General features: G+C 45.0%; 1 protein-coding gene across 3 annotated transcripts; it reads right to left on the reverse strand.

The window, feature by feature from the left end:
- Window positions 1-110: 110 nt before the first annotated feature.
- Window positions 111-20,897, reverse strand: LOC148684310 (solute carrier family 22 member 13-like). Of its 3 annotated transcripts, none has more exons than XM_088654456.1 (10): window positions 20,234-20,897; window positions 17,908-18,011; window positions 17,070-17,224; window positions 15,281-15,449; window positions 13,452-13,572; window positions 12,310-12,404; window positions 10,345-10,559; window positions 9,573-9,681; window positions 7,728-7,937; window positions 6,390-6,762 (listed from the first exon to the last, which is right to left on the reverse strand). In XM_088654456.1, exons 1-10 carry the CDS (start codon window positions 20,603-20,605, stop codon window positions 6,669-6,671), a joined length of 1,644 nt encoding a protein of 547 aa, XP_088510582.1. In that variant the 5' UTR covers window positions 20,606-20,897; the 3' UTR covers window positions 6,390-6,668. The 3 variants fall into 3 exon arrangements, 2 of the variants coding, with proteins under 2 accessions (XP_088510583.1, XP_088510582.1); XR_015946464.1 differs by having other exon boundaries at window positions 6,395-6,762; window positions 7,728-8,743; window positions 20,234-20,677; XM_088654457.1 differs by lacking the exons at window positions 6,390-6,762; window positions 7,728-7,937 and adding an exon at window positions 111-406 and having other exon boundaries at window positions 20,234-20,682.
- Window positions 20,898-22,286: the final 1,389 nt, after the last annotated feature.

Here is a 22,286-nt window from a genome sequence, read left to right on the forward strand (position 1 = left end):
CCTGGCAGGGAACATTCCTAGCCATACTTGGAGTTGCTGGCGATTGAGCCTTCAAAACAGGTACTCTTCCATTGCTAATAAAGTAGCAATAGACAACAGGCTTCTTCTTCTTCTTCTTCTTCTTCTTCTTCTTCTTCTTCTTCTTCTTCGATCTTAACAATGAGTCCGTAAGTGACTGTGGAGGCCAATTCTGGATCCACACGTCCTTCCACAGTGGGGACATTGGTTTCCAGGAGAGTTGATCACGGTGTGCTTTTGCCAAGCGTGCCTTCCTCTTAGCACATTTCTCCCTTGCGTCCTGAGATCGAGTGTCTTCAAAGCCCATGACACCTTTGGTAAAGGCTGTTCTCCACCTGGAGCGCTCGCTGATGACATAAGAGAAGTCACCTCCCTCAAATGGGCGTTTCTGAAAAGTTCCAAAATGTTTGTAAAAGTGGGTTGTTGTTTTTCAGCTTTGAGCATTTACAAAACACGAAAGTGAAAACACAGACAGAAAGGGTAGAGCGGGGGAACCAAGAAAAGTTCGTTTGTAATCCCTTGCTTTCTGCACATCTCATTCTGTCATGTTTTTGTTTCTGCATCAAAAGCAATCTACACCGTTTGCTCATCATGGGCCAGAATTGAACAGTGTTGGCCAGATGTATATACTGTATCCCTGTTGGACTCTGCCACCTGGTGGTGGGAAGGAAGAAGTGCAGTTCCTGCCCAGCTCACCCACAGTTCCCGTCTGTATCATTGGAGCACACCCCACTTTCTCAACAGGACAAAATCTTGTTGGAGTTAGCGGCAAGCACTGTTCAAGCAATGGAGACAGGAGGAGTTGCTAAAGTCTTGTGCAAGCTTTAGTTTACTTGGTTGGGGCAAATGAAGTCTGCTAAAAATGGTTTGTTTTACTCTTGAATCAGTTACTGGAAAAGCATGGGGTAAGTGTTGTCTTTTTTCTTTTCCATTTTTTAAGCTTAAGTACAGGTTAGGGCATGAATGGGGAACCTGCGACCCTCATTAGCCCCTCCCTGCATGGCTAATGGTCATGGATGATGGGAGATGTTGCCCAGTCAACATCTGGAAAACCAGATGTTTTCCTCTTTCTCTCTGCCTAAAATGAAACATCGCCAGGTGGGAGGGGGTGAAGATTAATTATATTTCCCTTGCCCTGGATTGCATCTCGAGGAAACAGTAACAACAAAAGGCAGCCTGGGTTCAGAGAATATGTTTTTGGTACCGTGTTAGCCATCCTTTTTTCTATGCAAAGGAATAGCATTTTCTGCCCGTGTTTTCTCAACACTGGGGAAGTTTCGACTGGGGAGACCACACTTTCAGAGTCTTGTTGTGTCAGCAAAGCAACGACATGTTTCCTTAGAAATGAAATGCTTCCTGAAGTATGGCTTCCCTAAAAATTTGTGAGTTTGATATCTTCGTTTTGATTTTGCACTGAGTGAGAAAATTTGTATGTCGTCCCTGTGCTCCCTGGTTGGGTTGTATGATAACAAATGATGTTTGATTAATTTGCCTCCAGACAAATTGGGCCCGTTTGGAGGTTTAGCCTTCCTCGTGGCAAATGTCACAACTTTTGGCGGATAAGGCATTGGGTGGGCTCTTTAGTCCAATACTGGGATTGGGCTGAATTGGTGCATCACCCCAGCCTCAAGAAGGTGCAATCTCAGGACACCCTGTTAGAGGGGTCTAAGTGCCCAGAAGCTAAGTGTGGGGCATATGGACCACACAGCCACCAGCAGCGGCCAGGGAAGGCCAACTCAGTTGACTAGCATCTTGACGTGGTCCATACCCCAGGCATGACCTTTATAATTCTGCCCCCCATCAGGAGGCTGATAATGGCTATACACCTATCACCTGAGCAAAGGCCTGTCTACATGTGCAATCAATAAAAATGCAGCCAATTTTTAATCCCAGATTGTCGTCTTGTCAAATTTGTTCCATCTCACTGTTGGTATTGTTTTTGCCCACTGCTAGTGGTTCCACACTACAGCCACGATCAAGGACAAATCTGGAAGGGCCTCTAGTCACAGATTTACTGCTTCTCTGGCGGCATTCAGACAGCACTTTTTCCTGCGTTTTTGATGGATCATTCCACCACCATTCACGTGATGAAATCTGGGGCAGTATTCCACTCTTCTTCCCTTGGAGGTTTTTAAGCAGAGGTTGGATGGCCATCTGTCGTGGATGGTTTAGCAGAGATTCCTGCATTGCAGGGGGTTGGACTGGATGACCCTCGGGGTCCCTTCCATCTCTACAATTCTATTATTTTCATGGGAGAATCATGGGGGAACAGGGGCACGCATATCTATAGAGGGTGGCAGCATGTCCGACGGCATCCGCTGTTGTGCCACACCATGCCCACTGTGTGACATGGCTGTATAAATAATCCAAAAGGTCACAGTTCCTTAAAATAACAGTTAATGCAGTGTAAAAAGAGTGTTAGAAACTGAGACAGAAGCTCTAGCATTAAGGCATGGGAAACTAATGAAATAACCCCCATGTCTGAATCCACCCTCTGCCTCTCTTTCCTCTCTAGAAAGAGAGACCATATTTTAAAAAGGAACCAATCATTACTGATTATTCCAAAAGAACAGGTTGCACACTGTATTTTATCAACATGCAACGCTATTCCATAAATTTCAAGGAATGCAGCTTTCCAAAGGAAAGCTGGCAAGTCAGAAGAAACCGAATCCTTCAAAATTAAGCTGATCTCTCAAAGATAGAAAATGCCTATCCTTACACGGGGATGTGTCCAAATTTCAGAATTCAACGCAATGTCTCCCATTAGGTGTCTGCCATCTTAGCTACTGTTTGGAATAGAATGTGGAAGGTGGTGAACTCAGCAGGCCTTGTTCAGAAAGACCCTTAGATGTGGCTCCAAAGGAGTGAAATCTAAATCAGAACCACCCATTTTCACCTGGGAACCAATCTTGCATTATATTTCCCATTATGTGGGATCTGCACTGCTGCTCACTTCATCACCCCCTAGAACATCCAGATGCATTCTGAGTATCATAGTTGCTTGGTTTTATTTGAAACTACTGTCACCAAAGATTTCCACCTTCTTTTACTGGCCCTGCTCCTCTGCCTTTAACAGACGCCTGGGACGGAATAGAGAGAAGAGATGGGAGAAGCTTCCCCTGCTAAATTACTGCTTGCCAAGCTGAAGTCACAAACCATTAAGATAACACTCTTCTGATCGGCAGTTAACCTCTTTGCAGTGAAGTCGCATAGTGGTGGGTGAGATTGTGGTTTTTTAAATCTTCCCTCCTGGCAGAAAGCCCATCAGCAGCTGATTACCCTTCTGGACTCCCAGGTTTATAAAGTCCACTCCTAGCAAGTTATGCATTAAATTCTGAGCCATGGGTAAGAATATGAACCTGGGGGGTATAGGTGCCAAAGGCTTCATAGCATGGGGATCTGGCATGGCAAAAAAAGAAAAAGAAAAAAGACCGCTTACTGTTTGGAATACAGTACAGCTGGAGGGAGGTGGCAGTTGCAGCTCAGTACAGCCATGATGATGCCAGGAAAACCTCTGGCACCAGCGCAGGCATAGCTCTTGGAGAGGACCAGAGGGGAAACTTCTTCCCTCTGGTCTGCTCCCTGGCTATATAAGCAGTGGTGAACTTTAGGCTTCCACGTTTCAGCAATGCCCTATGCAATGCCAAACTTTGGCGCCACCTCTCTGTTCTAAGTCATTGTTGTGGTGCCCTCTTGGCTCAGTGCTCGGTCGCACTGCCCTAAATCTGCCTTTAATATAAGCCAGCTGCACCTTGCTCTCTGGATTAGCTAGTCCCAGCCCTCCCACCCTAAGTGTTATGCTGCAGGTCGGCTGGCAGACAGCCGGGCAGGCCCTGTGTGAGAGCTTGCTGTGGAAACTTTTGGTCGCCATATTCAGGGCCAGGGAGGAATTTGCCTTCACATGATATTGGGCCTGTCTGGGGGTTTTGCCCACCTCATAGCAATTGTCACAACTTGGTGGCAGATAAGGCATTGGGTTATTTAACTTATATGCAGAATTCATCATGTGAAAGGCTGGACTAGATGAATCCCAAGCCGGAATTAAGATTGCCAGAAGAAATATCAACAACCTCAGATATGCAGATGACACAACCTTGATGGCAGAAAGTGAGGAGGAATTAAAGAACCTTTTAATGAGGGTGAAGGAGGAGAGCGCAAAATATGGTCTGAAGCTCAACATCAAAAAAACCAAGATCATGGTCCCATCACCTCCTGGCAAATAGAAGGGGAAGAAATGGAGGCAGTGAGAGATTTTACTTTCTTGGGCTCCTTGATCACTGCAGATGGTGACAGCAGTCACAAAATTAAAAGACGCCTGCTTCTTGGGAGAAAAGCAATGACAAACCTAGACAGCATCTTAAAAAGCAGAGACATCACCTTGCCAACAAAGGTCCGTATAGTTAAAGCTATGGTTTTCCCAGTAGTGATGTATGGAAGTGAGAGCTGGACCATAAAGAAGGTTGATCGCCGAAGAACTGGTGCTTTTGAATTATGGTGCTGGAGGAGACTCTTGAGAGTCCCATGGACTGCAAGAAGATCAAACCTATCCATTCTGAAGGAAATCGGCCCTGAGTGCTCACTGGAAGGACAGATCGTGAAGCTGAGGCTCCAATACTTTGGCCACCTCATGAGAAGAGAAGACTCCCTGGAAAAGACCCTGATGCTGGGAAAGATGGAGGGCACTAGGAGAAGGGGATGACAGAGGACGAGATGGTTGGACAGTGTTCTCGAAGCTACGAACATGAGTTTGACCAAACTGCGGGAGGCAGTGGAAGACAGGAGTGCCTGGCATGCTCTGGTCCATGGGGTCACGAAGAGTCGGACACGACTAAACGACTAAACAACAACAAGGCATTGGGTTGGATCCTTGGTCAAAGAGGGTGTTGGGAGCCCCACGCAGGTCCAAGGAATCGGCTTTGCCAGTGGTTTTCAACCCGTGTGCCGTGGCAACCTGGGGTGCCTTGAATGATGGTCAGGGGTGCCACGAGCAACACTGACCTCAGTCCTGCTTTTCCCTCTCTCCTCTGATGTCCTCCTGCATCTCTGCCTTCCAAAGGCTTGCACAGCTGTTTGTTGCAGCCCTGGCTACAAGCTCCCAAGGTGAATGGTGCTGAGGCGGACCTGGAGTAAGCAAGCAACTCGGTGAGGGAGCCCAGACAGCCAGTCCACCAGCCCTTGCTGTTGGGAATGGACAGACAAATGGGAGGCTGCGCAGGACGGTGTGTGTGTGTGCACTGGCCTTTCTTGTGCTTGCTGTGTGCAATTCCTGCCTGGGAGCTGAGTGCCCAGGGCTGAAGGGGAACCTTTCTGCTAAGCAGACCCAGCTGCACCCACTGCTGCCTCCCATGGTAAAGTGCTGACCTCATGTTCACCTTTGACCAGTCTCTGTTGGGCCACTACGGCTGGGGGCATCCTCTTTCCAGGCCCCTGTGGGGAAGTGTGAGGCGGCACCTCTTTTTGAGGCAGGGGGCAGTTCAAAGACCGGGGGGGGCAGCAGCAGCTGCCCAGAGGACTCCCAAGGGGAGGGGAGAAGAGAGGAGGCTGAGGGAAGACTCCACAAGGAAGGGTGTTCAAAAAAGGGTGAGGCTGCTAGCTCTGCAGGCAAGGGGTGACGTAACTGGGCACCGGAGCCCCACAGGGCTGCTGCAGAAAGAATGCAGCTGGTCAAGGGAGCTATGGATTCAAAAAGGTTGAAAATTATGCTATGCTGTTAAGGAGATCCAGGGGAGATGCTTCTGTCTGAACGCCCCGATGGGGACTGGTGGGCCAAGATGGTGCTCACAGCGAGTCACCCCAATTTGATGTATGCCATGGGGCGATTCTTCATCTTGGTTAACCCTGCCAACGCCTGCGCCAAAACCTGCTGACACCTGTAATAAATGAAGTTGCAGCCCTTTTTGTCCCCAAATGCTTGCAGCTTCACCGTGCCTTAGCCCCAACTTCCCACGGCTTCACTGCACCTGGGTCAGCAAATCCATATTGCTTGTGCCACGTTTCTGTCTTATGAGCACACAAAGCTGCCTTGTTGCTGCTTAGAGATGTCTAATCACATCTCTCCAGAATTTCGAACTGGTGACTTGGTGCATGCACAAAACATGCCTCATCCAGAGAGCTTCCTAATTGGAGAACCTGGTGATTGGACCTGGGACCTTGAGCATGAAAAAAAAAGTGTGTGTTCCTCCACCACTGAGGTTATTTAGGGAGTTGAACTGAGTGCTCTAATGTGAGCAGAGGAATGCAATTCAGTTTGCACTGAAAGGCAAACCAGCAGAGTTTGCTCTTTTTGAAACAATATGTCGTCCTTTGGGACTGGCACTTCCCCAAATATTGAAATGCTGTTCTCCAGCCAAGCAAAGTGATTGAACATGCATATATTGAAGTGTGCATAGAAATGCATATATTAGTGAAAACAACATACCAAAATGCATTGTATCAGAGAAAGATGTGTACAAAAATGTGCGTATTGGGAGAAATTCACATTAAAGTGCTGGTAAATCTTCATGAGGACTGAAGAAACTGGTGTGGGAATGTGAAGAACTAGAGTTAAGTTTCGAGAGATGAGAAACTGGGAGAAATCAAAACGACCAATTCACTCATCCCTGACATCTTCACTAAACGTCCTTTGGATCCAAGTGGATTTGTTATTTCTACTAGAAGCGTGTAGTGATGGTGGCTTCTTTCGTTTGGCGATCTTCTTTCTGCACAAGTCCATTTTCAAAGCTACTGTTGACAGCCGTGTTGGACCTAATGAAAGGGAATATAAATAAACATGAAATAAAGTAGCCTCCTATCGCCCACTAGCCTCATCTCCACCACTGTCATCTCTTCCTTGGAGACTTCCAAGCTGTCATCCATCTGTGGTTACCTGGGGTAAGCAGAAACCATCCTGGCTTCTGACTCGATCCCAAAATGTCCTGTTTTTTGGTCCCGTACTCTTGCGCAAATCAGCAGTCTCATGCCAGAGCACTGGACAAAAAGGCGCTCATTTTTTGCTACAGCACTCTGGCGGAAGACCAAAAAGATAAGCATTCCAATTTTGATCAGCAGGATGTCGGAGGGGATGGCATATCTAAGCCTGGCAGGACAGCTTACTCTATGGTGTTAACCCCTTCACACATTAATTAGACTTAAGCATGTTGGTTATATGAAACTGGTCACCCCACGATTAGCAATCACATTTGTGTGTTTGTTTAAACTAAGTATGAGACACAGAAGCAGATTGTTATCAAGATAAGAGTGCATGGAGTGAGGAATGCATTTTCTCCTCTGCCTCCATGAAATTTCCCCCTCTATGGCAACCAAATCCTCCCTACCCCAGACCCCTGAACACTATTGCTAACTTAAGCCACCCTAGCATTTTCTGACAGCTAATTTGCTTTCAGTGGGGGGCAGATTTCACAAAGATTACAGATTGGGAAGAGAAGCTTAAACTGCAATCCCAGGAACAATCCCAGGAACAACCATGGCAGGAACCTGGTGCTAAATTTTCCAAAACACGAAAGGCATTCATCATGAATGTTGTCATATGTAGTTAGGCCTTTATATTCTGGAGAAAAGTCCTCGGTGGACTTACTTCTCCCCAAAAGAGGGGCAGTGTTTTACCAGGACTTACAGTGGGATGGGGGCAGAATGGAACAACCTGAGGGCATGCAATGTACAAAATGTGACCTTATATACATATTATATTTCTAGAATCCCATGCAACTCACATCTGGCTTGCTGGGGATTCTCCTATGTCGTCCTGAAGATCTTGGTTCTGCGTCTCAGGAAGAAAAAAGCAGAGGATTCCCGCAAACAGTGCTGTGCCTCCAAGTATCACCATGGGAATAGCAGGGTGGTATTTGTCCAGGAGAACAACCAGCGGGGCAAGGATGCCGCCTACTCTGCCAACCACGGAGCACAAGCCTATACTGCTTTGCCTGGTGGAAGTAGCAAAACACAGAGAGCGATGCCTGAAAGGAGGCGCAGACAGATGTGCTCTGCCAGGGGCAAGTTTCCAGAAGCAAATCACCCACACCATGCAGTAAACAATTACACAACAGGAAGGAAAGGACAAATATCTCGGTTTTGGGATCTCTAATGTTCTCGGGGGGGGGGGGGTTCAGTCTTAAATGCAGTTTGTGATTTCATCATTTTAGTGCACATTATACACATTATAAGTATGCAATTTTGCACCCATCTTTGCAATCAATTTTGCCAAACACAATGCATTTAAAATATGTTGTTTTCATGAAAATATGTACCTGTATACATTGGATGGTGTTCAATTATGCTTTACTCAGAACAGACTCACTGAAATCAATGAACATGCCTAAAGTTGGGCTCATTCATTTCATTGCTAACTGCTCTCTTGGGCAAGCATTTTGGTAAAAGGCTTTACGTTCCTTGGTCTGAGGCTCCTACCGGTAGCTGGATGGCATCCCTTGGGGCACAACACAATGCTGCCCTTTATTTTGCTTCGGAAGAGCATTGGGGTCAGGTCCAACACAAAGTTGACAAGATATACTGTCAATGTCCCACACTTATTTAGAGCACAATATGTGGAGGATTCATATCTCAGAACTTTCAGAAGATGCTTTGTACACTGAAGACTGCAGAGTTCAGGCACTTGAATCTTTTGCTTATACCTCCAGTTAAACGATACCATCGTCATAAACTTTCATCATAAACTTTTTGTTGCACAAGCCAAAAGGCCATGGGCATCATCCAAAAACACCAAAAGCCACTACATATAGAATAAAACCACAGTCATATCTACTATATTTCTTTGTTACATAGAATAAAATATAGTTCTCATGCAAAATGTACAGATTAAAGCCCCCCTTTCAGTTGACCACTAGTTTTAAAGAAACCAGGTAATATACCAGGTGGTGGGAAATTTAGAATTATGGAATCATAAGAGTTGGAAGGGACACCCGAGGGTCATCGAGTCCAACCCCCTGCAATGCAGGAATCTCAACTAGATAATCCATGACAGATGGCCATCCAACCTCTGCTTAAAAACCCCCAAGGAAGGAGAGTCCTATATGTCTTCCTCATACCCTGGAGAGACACTACTTTCTTGCTTGGTTATTTATTTGTTTGTTATATTTATATCCCATGGTTTTTCTCCGAGGAGCTCAAGTGTACATGGTTCTCCCCCTCCTCATTTAGCCCTCACAATAATCCTGTGGGGTAGGTTAAGCTGAGAGAGACAAGGGGAGCCACTGAGCTTCATGGCTGAGTGGGAATTTGAACCCTGGTCTCCCAGGTCCTAATCCGACACACTAACCACAATGCAACATTGCCTCTTGTTGGTATATGGCAATTTCCTAGGTTTTCTAGCATGGATTGTAACTATTCAATATTTCAGGTTGCAGACGAATAAACATGTCTGAAAATCTCCAACATCCAACTGGCAAATAACCTCCGTGTTACCATCCTTGCCCTGCCCCCCCAATGTCTCTCACAACTTAGATTGGGATTGTTGTCATTATGCCTGTGGATAAAACTGCCCAGGTAAAGGTGAAAGAGGAAATTCATTTTCCATGCCCCTACACCCAAGAGATCCTCACCTGATAACTGTGGGAAAGATTTCAGCAGAAAACACATATGTGGTTGAAAAGGAGGCAGCCAATGCAGACTTGCCAATAACAGCCAGCACAGTCACGATCACAGGGAAGTCTGGGCAAAGACAGGCAAGTGAGGTTAGAAATCACCAGACCACAAAACATCAAGGTAAGGCATTGTTGTCTAATCCAGTTCTGAAATGTCATCTGTGGTCCTACGGAAATCCGGAGCTATTGTCACCACAAATCCATGGGTAGCTAGAATGGTTTCTGGGGCCCATTTGGGGAGAAGACTGGCAGTATTAGAGCACTTGCTTTGCTTGTAGAAGCTCTCAGTTTCAATTTCTCCATGGCTCAAAAAAGAAGCAAGGGGCAGAAGATCGAGTCCCCAGTGCAAAAGACCCAGGGCTCAGGCCTTATAGCTCCTATTAACTTCAACAGTGCTTGCCTGTTATGTCCTCTCTAAGAAGAAAGAGATAAAAGGGGGAACACACTGCACAAACACGAGACGAGTTCTGAGAATACACAGGCATACATCTGTGATCCTTCTGAAGTAGCTCTGTATAGCCAGGGGCCTTTGGGTCACATCTTACATTGGGGATGGGGGATCTGTGGCCTGCCAGATGTTGAACTTCAACTCCCATCATCCCCCAGCCAAGATGGTCAATGCTCAGGGATGATGGGAGTTGAAATCCAGCAACATCTGGAGGGCTGCAGGTTCCCCTTGTCTGCCTTGCAGCTTGCCTTCCAGATTTTCTCTCTCAAGTGGCTTTTTTACCTGTTGGAATAGCAGGGATGATCAAACACACAACTCCGCTCAGGAGAAGCCAAGCAGCCTGGCATTTCTTCCTCCCCATCCACTGGAGGAGGAAGATACAGGAGGCTCGAGTCGGTATTTCCACAGCTCCAAACACAAGCTGGGTCATGTAGATGTCCAAGCCAAAATCCCCAACCTGGTGGCTCACTCCATAATACACAAGACTGTCTGCAAACCTGAGAACAAAGCAAGAAATTGCTATTCATTCTGCATTTATTACTATTGTTCATTTTAATTCCTGGCTCACACAAGCCCACCACTAAACTTCAGTGCTGGTTAGAACCAGGGTGCTGCATGTGATGCAGTTCTGCAATGTCCCAGAACTGGACGCAGAATTCAGCTTCCTCAGAGTCTAAATTATCATTTTAAAATCCTAGTCCTCATGGCTGTGAAACTTTATAGGCAGTGTTTGAAGTCTCAGAAGAAGCCAACTCTTCTCTTTTTTGCTGCCTCGGACTAACACAGCTGCCTCTTGGAAACTATAGTGAAACAACAACAAAACAGGTGGTGTCAATGTGTGTCATGAAGACTGATAAAAAAACAGCCTAAAAACTATTCCTTTAGTGGGAGGAACATAGGTACGAGATCGAGATCTTTTAGGAATTTAGAGGATACTGTTATTGGTTGTTTTTGGATGTGAATGATGAGACAATTGTATGTTTCTCTCTCTCTTTTTTCACCCTTTCTTTTTTCCTTTCTTTTTCTTTTTTCTTTATGTCCTGGAATATTATGTTTATCACTATTTTCAATGCACGATGATTGTCTTTATTATTATTATTTAGTGATGAAAGCTTCAGTTTCTATTAGCAGTATTCTCTTTTCTCTTTTTTCCCCTCACTTTATTATTATATGATTTATATGATTTTGTATATTATGATTTATGTATGACTTTTGTATATTATGATTTATATATGATTTTTGTATACTTTTGTATATTATTATTTACATATGATTTATGAATTTGTGATGGTTTGGTATGATTGTGGTTTTCGAGTATGTATGGACTGTATTTTAACTTAAACCTTAATAAAGTTTTTTTTAAAAAAATAGATTCCTACCTTGAACCCTCCCTTTTTGTGAGGTATTGATTATGTAGCTGTGATGTAGGAATGATGTATTTTGGGGGTATTTCTTGGTGATGGGAAAACTGATAAAAGTGGAGGTTCTCTTTTGTTTTGGGTTCCTTCCTTGATCTCTTGTGTGAGGGGAAGGACCCTGTTGCAACAGCAAAAATAAAGGCTTTGCTTCTCAAAAAAAAAAAAACTATTCCTCTGGGTACAGGAAAAGCATTTTGCCCATTGCCCAAAACATTCCTATGTTCTGTTTGACCGGGAGCTGTGTGTGCAGCTAGCTAGATGCAGATCTCAATGGCTGGATTCTGTCACACAGCCCTGCCTGAACCTTGCAGTCATTTGCCAAGGCACTTCTTCCTGGACCACCATCATCCAAAGATGGTGACTTGAAAAAGGATCACCTCAGAGGCATCGTATTTGCAGAACATGTGCTCCAGAAGCAGGCCTGCATGACAGCAACTCTGATGTCATTTTGGCACCTGGCAAAGACCTTTGTTTGACAAGTGGGTATGGTTTTCGTTCCACCCATTCCACTGATTTTTGTGCTTTCCTTGCTGCTTACCGCTCTTGTTTATTTGGCAATTCTTGATATTTGTAGCATGTGTGCTATGCTTTCATTTGTCAGCCACCCTGGAAGTGTAGCAACCAAGGGTAAGAGAAAAGTCCTGCCTTAGACCATACAAAGGTCAAAGGTTTAGCCATAAGTTGCTGGCTGTGCTCATTTTATACATGAAGAAACAATAACAAGGAAGTTTAAACAACTGATGTCTGTCCACACACAAAATTGAAGCCACATACTGTAAATATTATATATTGGTTGCTGAATTAATGTACAGTACTTCAGAATTCTTACCAGACTATGGCCATGATTAAAGTCAAAATCCTTAGACGCGGCTTCTTGCAAAGATCCAGGATATTCCCGGATTTCACCTTCTCTTCTGGAGCCAGCTTCAAAATGTGCAAGATAAGACAGACACAGAACATCAGCCAGAATCAAGGACAGCTTTCCCCAACCTGGTGCCCTCCAGTGGCTTTGAACTACAACTCCCATCAGACCCATCTGCCAGGGCAACTGTGCTGGCTTGGGCTGATGGGAGTTTTAGTCCAAAACAACCAGAGTGCCAGGTGGGTTAGCAAGTTGAACTAAGACTGGAGAGATTCCACTCAGCCACAAAACTCACTGGGTGTACTTCGACTCATCTCTCCCCCTGCCCAAATCTCACATGCCTGTAAGGAGGCTAAAGCAGGGAATGGGGAACCATGTAAGCCAAATGTGGGTAACCTGTGGTCTTCCAGATGTTTTTGAACTGTAACTCATGTGATTCCCCAGCCTTGGTTATACTCACTGAGGGTGATGGGAGCTGCAGTTCCACAACATCTGGAGAACGTTTCCCACCTGGTGTAAGCTTGGAGGAAGGGTAGGATATACATTTTGCATAGCTGTCAACTTCCGGATTGGAAAATAAGGGATCAGCAGCGGCACGGCACCGGAAATCCGTTCTGCGCATGTCCAGACATGCACAGAAGTGACTTCCGGTGCCAGGCTGCCCGTGTTCGCATGTCTGGGCACCAGAAATCGCATGCACAGAGGCGATTTCCGGCAGCACTCGGCAAGCCAAGTGAGCGAGCAGCCAGCCGGGAGCCGGGACATTTACACAGCTGAGGAGCCTCCCTGGCCGGCAGGAGCTGCTTTCAATTCAGGATGACAGCGGGAAACGGATTTAAATACGGGGGTTTCCCGGGAAAAACGGGAGGGTTGACAGCTATGATTTTGTAGTAAATAAAATAAAATGAATTTGTAGGGACAGGTTAACAGCTTAATAAGGGATGCTTGAGGTGGATATGCAACAGATTCTTTTAAAAAAAATTCTAATGCAGCATGAGAGACTAGAGTATTGGATTGATTTGATCTATTGTGTTTCTATGCCGCTTTCCCTCCATATCCTCCCCAGACATTTTCGGAAAAGGAGCAATAGACATCCCAGGCTTTGCTACCTGGTTGAGTAGTTCCTCTGAGATGGTTCGTTTGTTAATGGAAGCAGCCTTTCGAAGCACCTTTTTGGCTTCCTCGACCTTCCCTTTTGTCACAAGCCATCGCGCAGACTTGGGAAGAACCCTGAAAAAGACAAGAGTTTGTGAACAGTAGGTGGAGAAAGAGCCAGTGGCAGGGCCAACTAATTCTAGTTGTGGGCTTGTCCACACGCACGGGTCCAAGCAGTTTCCTGTTTGTCCCATGCAGGGCTGAATTTAGGTGTGACGAGGCCCTAAGCTACTGAAGGTAATGGGGCCCTTTATATGTCCAGCTGTCCTTTGTCAACAACAAATTGCTGCTGTTTTTAGGGAGCAGGCAAGCAGGCAGGGCCCATTACTTACATCATAGGAGCCTACACAACACAAAAAACTGTTGGTGTATGTAGGCTTTATTTTATTTGTTTTTTATCTTATATTTTGGAAATGTACATCGTGGTTTATTTTCTTTTAAAAAAAATGGGACCCCCCAAGAGAGTGGGGCCCTAAGCTATAGCTTGTTTAGCTTATACGTAAATCCGGCACTGGTCCCATGCTTTCTAGGCAGCTTTGCTCTTGTCCCGCTATTTCCCCTGGGAATAAATTGGAGCAAATGTCAATCAGGAGAAAACTTTGCTTTAATTCAGTGGTAAAAATCAAGTTTCCCGGGGGGGAAACAGCAGGGCAAGGGCAAGTCTGGGTGAGCCCTGTATCCTCATTCTCCTCCCTGCTGAGTTATACAAGGGATAATGCTGAGACTAAGAAGCTGGCAGGCAGTGTCATTTTGTAAGAAAGAAGGCAAGTGGGAGCCATCTAAGGGCAGATTGAGATTGCTGGGGATGTGCCCCATTCACCATAGCTGCCAAGTTTTCCCTTTTCTCATGAGGAAGCCTATTCAGCATAAGGGAATTTCCCTTAAAAAAAGGGATAACTTGGCAGCTATGCCATTCACCCTAATGAACCAGTCTCCTGGGTTGTTGCACAACAGTTCTCTTTCAGTTGCAGTACAAACAAAAGAGGTTCCCACAATAGTGTGGGATATTGCAGTCAACTCTAAGTATGCATGACTGCTAGTTCGTGCATGAAGGGGTTAAGGACCATAGAGTTGTATTCCTAGATAGACTCATCAGTCCAAAGAGAAGTGAAGCCTCTGCATCATATAACCAATGAAGGAGGATATGTGTGGAAGCTTGCTCCCAATCTTACAGCATGTGTTTGGAACTATATTCTGTATTTTCTGCCTAAGAGCACTTTGCCTGTATTTTCCTTGCTGCTGTATGGAACAACGCATGGACTGAGACCTTGAATCTGTAAGTAAATATTTTAAAACTTACTTGCCAGTGTGTGTGATCTGCTCATTGCAAGAGGGGTAGGAAGAGGTCAACTGCTGTGTTTGGCATAAAAAGGTATAACAACCTATATTCCTAATGCTATACTGATGCTTGATGTTTGTGAGTTCAGTCTCTGCTACTGGGGCTCTCTCCCTGCAGAAGAGTGTACAAAGCCCTATGTTTCGAATCCAAGCATCCAGCCAATTGTTTTGTTGATCACCCACACTAGTGGGTCCACAGGGATTCATATCTTTTCTCTCAGATCTTAACTCAGGGGCAGCTTGGGTGAGAGGTACTCCTTCAGGTATTTTGGTCCCCAGCTAAATAGAGCTTTATCTTGGTCCCTGGCAGATCATAAAATATGACAGATCTTAAAACACAGGGTGGTTATGAGCCTATGTTACTGTTACTCTTAATGATATAGTATGCTGTATTATTTTACACACAGCCCCATTATGCTCATTTCTGGTTCTTGTGCACACTCACCATATGTAAAAAAAGAGGGCAAATGCTGGAGCAGAGCCAGCAAACTGGTAGTTCCTCCAGTCACGGATCGAGTATGCCAAACCAGCCAAGGCCATCTGCCCAATGCCTTGGAAGCAGTAGCTGATGATCATCGCAAGTGGGCGATAGGAAGGCCCAACCCACTCCGAAGCTAAAAGGGTTCAAGTTACAATCAGTATCTGAAAAAGACCCTACCATTGTCAGTCACTCACATTTTTTTATAAATAAAATAAAATCATTTAACCACCCGGCTTTATTATCAGCTATTTTTAAATAACAGCGGATTAATGTGATGATGTCAAGGAGGAGGAGGCTGGAACGCTTGCAGCAGTTATTGATTATTTGGATTGGGTCCCCAGTTTGTGAGACACATTTACACAAACACACAAATCATGTCCATCAGACTTCACCTGAAGTAGCTGGCACAGCCTGGCTCTTTCCTTAGCTAGGCAGGTGTCATCATAGCTGCCAAGTACCCCGTTTCCCCCGGGAAAACCCCCTTTTTACTTACCTTTTCCTGGTGGTCCCCCGTATCACTTCATCTCCCGTTGGCGGCCATTTTTTTTCTTTCCAATTTGCCCTTCTATGGGCACCAAAAATGACAGCCACCAGCTTCAAAAGTCGCATCTACGCATGTCCGGAAGTGCATAGACCATAGCTGCCAAGTTTTCCCTTTTCTCGCGAGGAAGCCTATTCAGCATAAGGGAAAATCCCTTTAAAAAAGGGATAACTTGGCAGCTATGGCATAGACGCATCTCATTTCTTGGTTGGGATGCTTCTGTACGGAATGATGACACTGTACCTCAACAGGGCCGGATTTAGGTTTGATGAGGCCCTAAGCTACTGAAGGTAATGGGGCCCTTTATAGGCCCAGCTATCCTTTGTCAACAACAAATTGTCGCTGTTTTGTGTTGAATATATGCCGTATGGTCTTTTATGGACCTAATAGGTATCTAAAGCCATTTGCACATGTTGCCGTGCAACCAGTTCATGCAGAATGTAGGCGCCCTATATATAGAAATGAGCAAACCAGTGATATTTTAGGGAGCAGGCTAGCAGGCAGGGCCCATGACTTACATCATAGGAGCCTACACAACACAAAACACTGTTGCTGTACGTAGGTTTTATTCTATTTGTTTTTTATCTTATATTTTGGAAATGTACATTCAGGTTTTTTCCTTTACATTTTTGGGGGGCCCCCAAAAGAGTGGGGCCCTAAGCTATAGCTTGTTTAGCTTATACGTAAATCCGGCACTGCACCTCAACATTCACCTTTAAACAATGTTACCTTGAGAGAAAATATATCTACAGTCAAACCTCGGTTTACGCCTACCTCGGCGAGCGACCGCCGCGGACCCGGAAGTGTTTACATCCGGGTCCCATGGCGTCAGATGCACAGCCACGATCTGCGCAGCGCGTGCGTGCACAGAAGCGCTCTATCGGCGATTTGCGCACGCAGAGAAGCGTGCCTTCGGCAAGCGACCACTTCGGTGAGCGACTGCTTCCGCGGAACGCATTGCAGACGTAAACCGAGGTACCACTGTATTTGGGGAGGGCAATATATTTGTAAAAAGCAAGTTGTGCAGGTTGGATAGAGTAAGGCAGTGCCCCCAACCAGATGCCCCACAGATGTGTTGGGCTATAACTTGCACTGCCCCCAGCCAGCAAAACTGTTGTGGTGCAAAACATCTGGAGGATAGCAGTTGTGGAAAGAGTGTGACTCTTTTGACAGCAAGGCCTAAATCTCTCCAGAGAAGCGGAAGTATCTCACTTAAAGCTGACATGCTGATGCTGATCCCAGCAAAACCAGCGCCCACGATGAATCTCAGGGTGGTGTAGACGTAGAAATGTGGAGAAAATCCTGCCCCAACACCAAAGGAGCCCATGAGGAGGAGGCTGAGCAGGATCATCTTGTGACTTCCAATCCTGGAGGAGGGAAATGCAATACAAGATGGGTCAATCTGCAAAAGGGAGCCTACCTCACAGAGGACTTCCGCTTCTACTGTGCCCAGAAACCACAGGTCTGAGTGGTTTCCCCCTTGTCCTGCTCCTTTCCAAGGGAAAACCCGCTCTTTAGCGATAGATCGGAACAAATGGTGCTTCGGGGAAACTCAAATTGCCATTTGTTCCGACTGAGTGCTACAAAGAGCAGCTTTCCTCGAGAGGAAAGCAGGGGGACAAGAGGAAGTGAGGATAAGCCCAGAGTTATTGTGGGGATGATGATGGTTTATATTGTAAGATCTCAGGGCGGTTCACAGCATAAAATACAGGATAAAAAACAAGTAAATGATTAAAAACAAAACATCAAAACCATGACCCGCTCCCCCCTTCCCAAAGGCCTCGTTGAAGAGGAATATTTTCTCCTTAAACCTAAAAATATATAATGAAGGCACTAGGTGAACCTCCCTGGGGAGAGCATTCCACAAATAGGGAGCCACTGCAGAAAAGGCCCCGTTCTCGTGTTGCCACCCTCCGGGCTTCTCAATGAGGAGGCACACAAAGAAGGGCCTCCAATGAGGATTGCAGAAACGCCTCTCCCCTTCACCTCCTGAAAATGGGAGTGGCCATTTTCTCTCGGCTTCTCCACGACATCTCAAAGTTATACTTACAAGTCGCTCAGCGGGCCAAGGATCAGGGCTCCCACAAGACCACCCGCCATGTAAATAGATTGAGAGACGTCTTTTAAGTTATTTCGGTCACAAACCAAGTCAAACTAAAGAAAAAGAAGAAAAATCCTTGTACTTCCCTCACCTGACACTGCATTGTGTACAGTATATCACAAATCCACACTGTTTCTGGTTTTGTTTGGGTAGTTTTAGCCTGCTCTTTTTAAAAATTTAACTGTTTCACTTGCTTTCATAATGTATACCATTTTATTGTTGTGACCCGCCCTGGGCCTTATGCTGAAGGATGGCCTCCATTTTTGCTCCACTTTGGTCAAGTCCCCTCACTTACAGAATACCTTCCCTGGTGAGGTGAATCTCCTCACCCTCATTATTAGCGCTGAGGCAGAATTTTAAAACATTCCCGTTAGCTCCAGGCATTTGGTGGTGGAAAGACATGGTTTTTCGCAACTTTGAGAGGGGTGTGTGGGGTTCCCTCCCCCCCTTTTTTTAAAAAAAATTGAGTTGTTATTTGCCATCCTGGGCTCATCCTGGGCTCCTTTGGGAAGTAGGGCAAGATGATGATAATAATAATAATAATAATAATAATAATAATAATAATAATAATAATCCCCTCTTTGGGGAAAATTCCAGAATGCTCAAAAAGAATTGTCCCCTGTGGAGAGGAGAGAGAAAAGAGCCACCATCTTGTTCCACCTCAGGTGATCTCTCCGTCCCCTAACTGCCACCAAACCTGACTACTGAAACATCATCCTCCCTGAGGGAAGGCGATTTCTAGTTTTTTAAAAGTCTCCCAATTTTTTCGCTCTTTTTTCAAACAGAGTGCTAATGTATGCATATTCCTATGTAAGCTGCCTTGCGAGGCTCACTTGAAAAGTGACGTGGAAATGTCTTCATAAACAAACAGATGAATGAATGAAATAAACTTTATTTTGCAGTTAGCCAATGGCCATAGCAACAATAGAACAAAACAAAATATACAAATAGAAACATTGAGTAAAAGGCACAATTTACATATAGAAACATTTACAAATAAAATATACAAATAAAAGCATTGAGCAAAAGGCACAATTTAGTATCCTAAATTATCATTCAGTTAGTTATTCCTATGTAAGCTGCCTTGCGAGGCTCACTTGAAATGTGGCATGGAAATATCCTCATAAACGAACAGATGAACATTTGCTAGTAGCTTTGGGAGAGCCTCTGAAAACAGGACATTTCTGCTTCTAATATTCCAAATTCATCTCACGTGGGAATTAAGAGAAAAATTAATAAAACTTTCTCGTTACCTCACAGAGGTGTCAAAATGGTTAGAGGACTCTCCCTCATGACCTACAAGGCCTAAAATTGGGTAAACGTGCGATCTGGCATAATCTCCTTATTAAAGGTAATCCTTATTACCACAGTATAAAAACTGTATCCCAGCCAAAAAAAAATCACACAGCGGTTTAAACGTTCACGCCTTGTTATTTTTTTACCTCATTAATACTGAGTTTCCCTCACAAAATGGAAACCAGGGAAACCGGAAGCAGGGAGAATTCCCACAACTACAAAGTATACTTGGGGAATGCAGGCTGAAAGCCATTAATTTCTTTAAAAGTAATCAACTGAGACCTAGACAATTAACAAGCAATTGTCTTTAAGAAACATGGACTAATTATTATTATTATTATATTATTAATTATTTATACCCCGCCCATCTGGGTTTCCCCAGCCACTGGGCGGCTTCCAACAGAAATATTAAAATACACTAATTTCTTAAAGATTAAAAGCTTCCCTAAACAGGGCTGCCTTCAGATGTCCTCTAAAAGTCTGGTAGCTATTGACATCCATTGCTGTAAAGTTCTGGAATGACTATATGACGTCTTTTCCTCCCTCTCTCTCTCTCTCTCTCCTGCTTGAATTGTCTAATAATAATAATAATAATTTATTATCTCTGAAACAGTGTAGTTTCATACTGGCAGAAATCAGATTCGGAAAGTAAGAATGGACATTAAATAAGCACATCATCCAACCAGGTTTCAACATCAAAGTGCTTCAAGATAACTATCCCATGATATGCAACATCTGGATTAAAAGAAGAGGAATGCCACTAATCTATCCGAGCTCCACACTATCATAGGATCACTGGCTTTCCCCCCCAAAAGCATTCCCTGTCCTGTCTGTTCCCCTATCCAGTGTTTTAGTTGTAAGGGCAGCACCAATGAAATCACTTTACAGTTGTCTAGTGTGGTTATCAATTGATGTGCGTGCATGCGCACACACTTCAGGAGAGACAGAACCGAATTATGTAACAAGGGCTGCAAAATACCTCTGTCAGCAAGGACGGCGTTGGATCTGTGGGGTACACCCAACCATCTCGGCAGCCTTCTGTGGAATTTAGTCCATATTTTATGATTGAATCGATATCCCCTTCCACAGGACTAAACATGGAACATTCCTCAAAAGAGCCATCTAGTTTCCTGGGAATGGTCAAATTCAGCTGCTGCTCTTGGGTCAGGTTTTGGGTAATATTAAGGATCCAGTTCGTGTTGCAGTAGTGAGGCACGTCCATGACAATGAACACTTGTCCGAACACGTGAAAGGGAATTAGGAAATTGGGGATGCAGATCAGCAGCACCAGCCATTTCTGAAACCTCCCGAATTCTCCGATCACCTTCAAGATGTCTCCAAATCTGATCATTCTGGGATCTTTGGCAGCCGCTCTGCATGGTTCTCACACCTGGGACTGAAATTAATGTTTAAACACAATCATGGCTATGGATTAAGTGAATAATTAATCAGGCTTTGGCATCGGATAAACTTAAGAAATATATCCTATCACAGCTACTGCAAAGGCTATAAACTTTCTTTCTTTCTTTTTGTTCTCTTCTTATTCAGTCCGGGTGCTGTTTTGACTTTAGTATGTATTTCCTCCAATTAAAAAGAAAGTGAGCCTCAAGGCTATAAATAACATGTATGGCTGCGTCTACAGCAAACATTTAGAACACTGCAAAGCATCGTGGGAACTGTAGTTTACGCCTAATAATGCTAAAATCCCCAGCACATTTAACAAATAACATTGCCCAGGGTTCTTGGGGTGATGGGAGAGACTGTGCTTTAAACGTATGGTGTGCAGGTATGCAACCTTAGATGAGTTATGTTATAGCAACAAGACGGGGCCATTTAAATATTGTTTGCTGCAGGACAAAAATGAGCCTCAAGTCTTTCTTGCTGTCTTGCATTTGGTCCAGCGTCCTGTTCTCACAGTGGCCAACCACTGGCCTAGTAGCTGACAGCCTGGAGTCTCTCTGAGCTTGCTATAAAAGGAGAGAGGAAGGTTTGGAGAAGGAAGGACAAGAAACCTAAAGGCCCTGAGGAAAGAGTCGGGGCCTGTTCCTTTATATTTTTCTAAACTGACATAGAACTAGCTGGGAATCATCAGTGTAAGAACGTAGCAGAACCAGGGCTGAGCAAGAAGAATAAACACTCAAAGGCTGGGAACTGCTGCTGTTTGAGAGTTCATTGCTGGCAGGGACAAACACAGACCAAGGTCTGCATCCGACACTGAACACGAAGGCTTTTAGTCTGCAGTGGGGGAGTTGTTAGACTTTCCCCCCTTTTAAATAAATTCCATATGTATTCTCCTGAGTCCATAGGTAAAGGTAAAGGGACCCCTGACCATTAGGTCCAGTTGTGACCGACTCTGGGGTTGCGGCGCTCGTCTCACGTTATTGGCCGAGGGAGCCGGCATACAGCTTCTGGGTCATGTGGCCAGCATCAGAAAGCCGCTTCTGGCGAACCAGAGCAGCACACGGAAACGCCGTTTACCTTCCCGTTTGAAGCGGTACCTATTTATCTACTTGCACTTTGATGTGCTATCGAACTGCTAGGTTGGCAGGAGCTGGGACAGAGCAACGGGAGCTCACCCTGTCGCGGGGATTCGAACTGCCGACCTTCTGATCAGCAAGCCCTAGGCTCTGTGGTTTAAGCCACAGCGCCACCTGCATCCCTATGAGTCAGTCCATAAACACCCCCAAAAGAATGCCATGCGGTCAGGAGTTGTCCCGTTTCCCCTGCGAGCTAACAGCAGTCCGTACTGAATGTCTGCACTGCAGGCCCTGTTTTGCCTGAAGTGGACCAGTTAAAACGGACCAGCAAAGTTGTGCTTACCAGGCAGCCTTGCTGAAAACTGGAGAAGACCAGTGTTAAAGAGGTGCCGGTTTTGGCAGCACAAGTTTGACAAGGCAGCTGAAATAAATAGATTATTTTAAGGATCATACGTGGTGGAACCGCACCATAATATATCAGTTCCGGCAAACACCATTTAAAGAGACTAGTAACATAGTACGTTGCAAGCTTCAGAGTACGCCTCAACCAGCATC

This window comes from Zootoca vivipara, chromosome 11 (assembly GCF_965207765.1).
Source record: "Zootoca vivipara chromosome 11, rZooViv2.hap1.1, whole genome shotgun sequence".
NCBI lineage: Eukaryota > Metazoa > Chordata > Lepidosauria > Squamata > Lacertidae > Zootoca > Zootoca vivipara.

Excerpts from the sequence above, each read along its gene's own strand:
- LOC148684310 (XM_088654456.1), bottom strand. The coding sequence starts at position 20,605 with ATGATCAGATTTGGAGACATCTTGAAGGTGATCGGAGAATTCGGGAGG. Across the intron at positions 17,225-17,907 it reads CTTGGCCCGCTGAGCGACTT|GATTGGAAGTCACAAGATGA; the intron begins GTAAGTATAACT and ends TCCCTCCTCCAG. Across the intron at positions 6,763-7,727 it reads GAATCCCCAGCAAGCCAGAT|GTCCAACACGGCTGTCAACA; the intron begins GTGAGTTGCATG and ends CCCTTTCATTAG.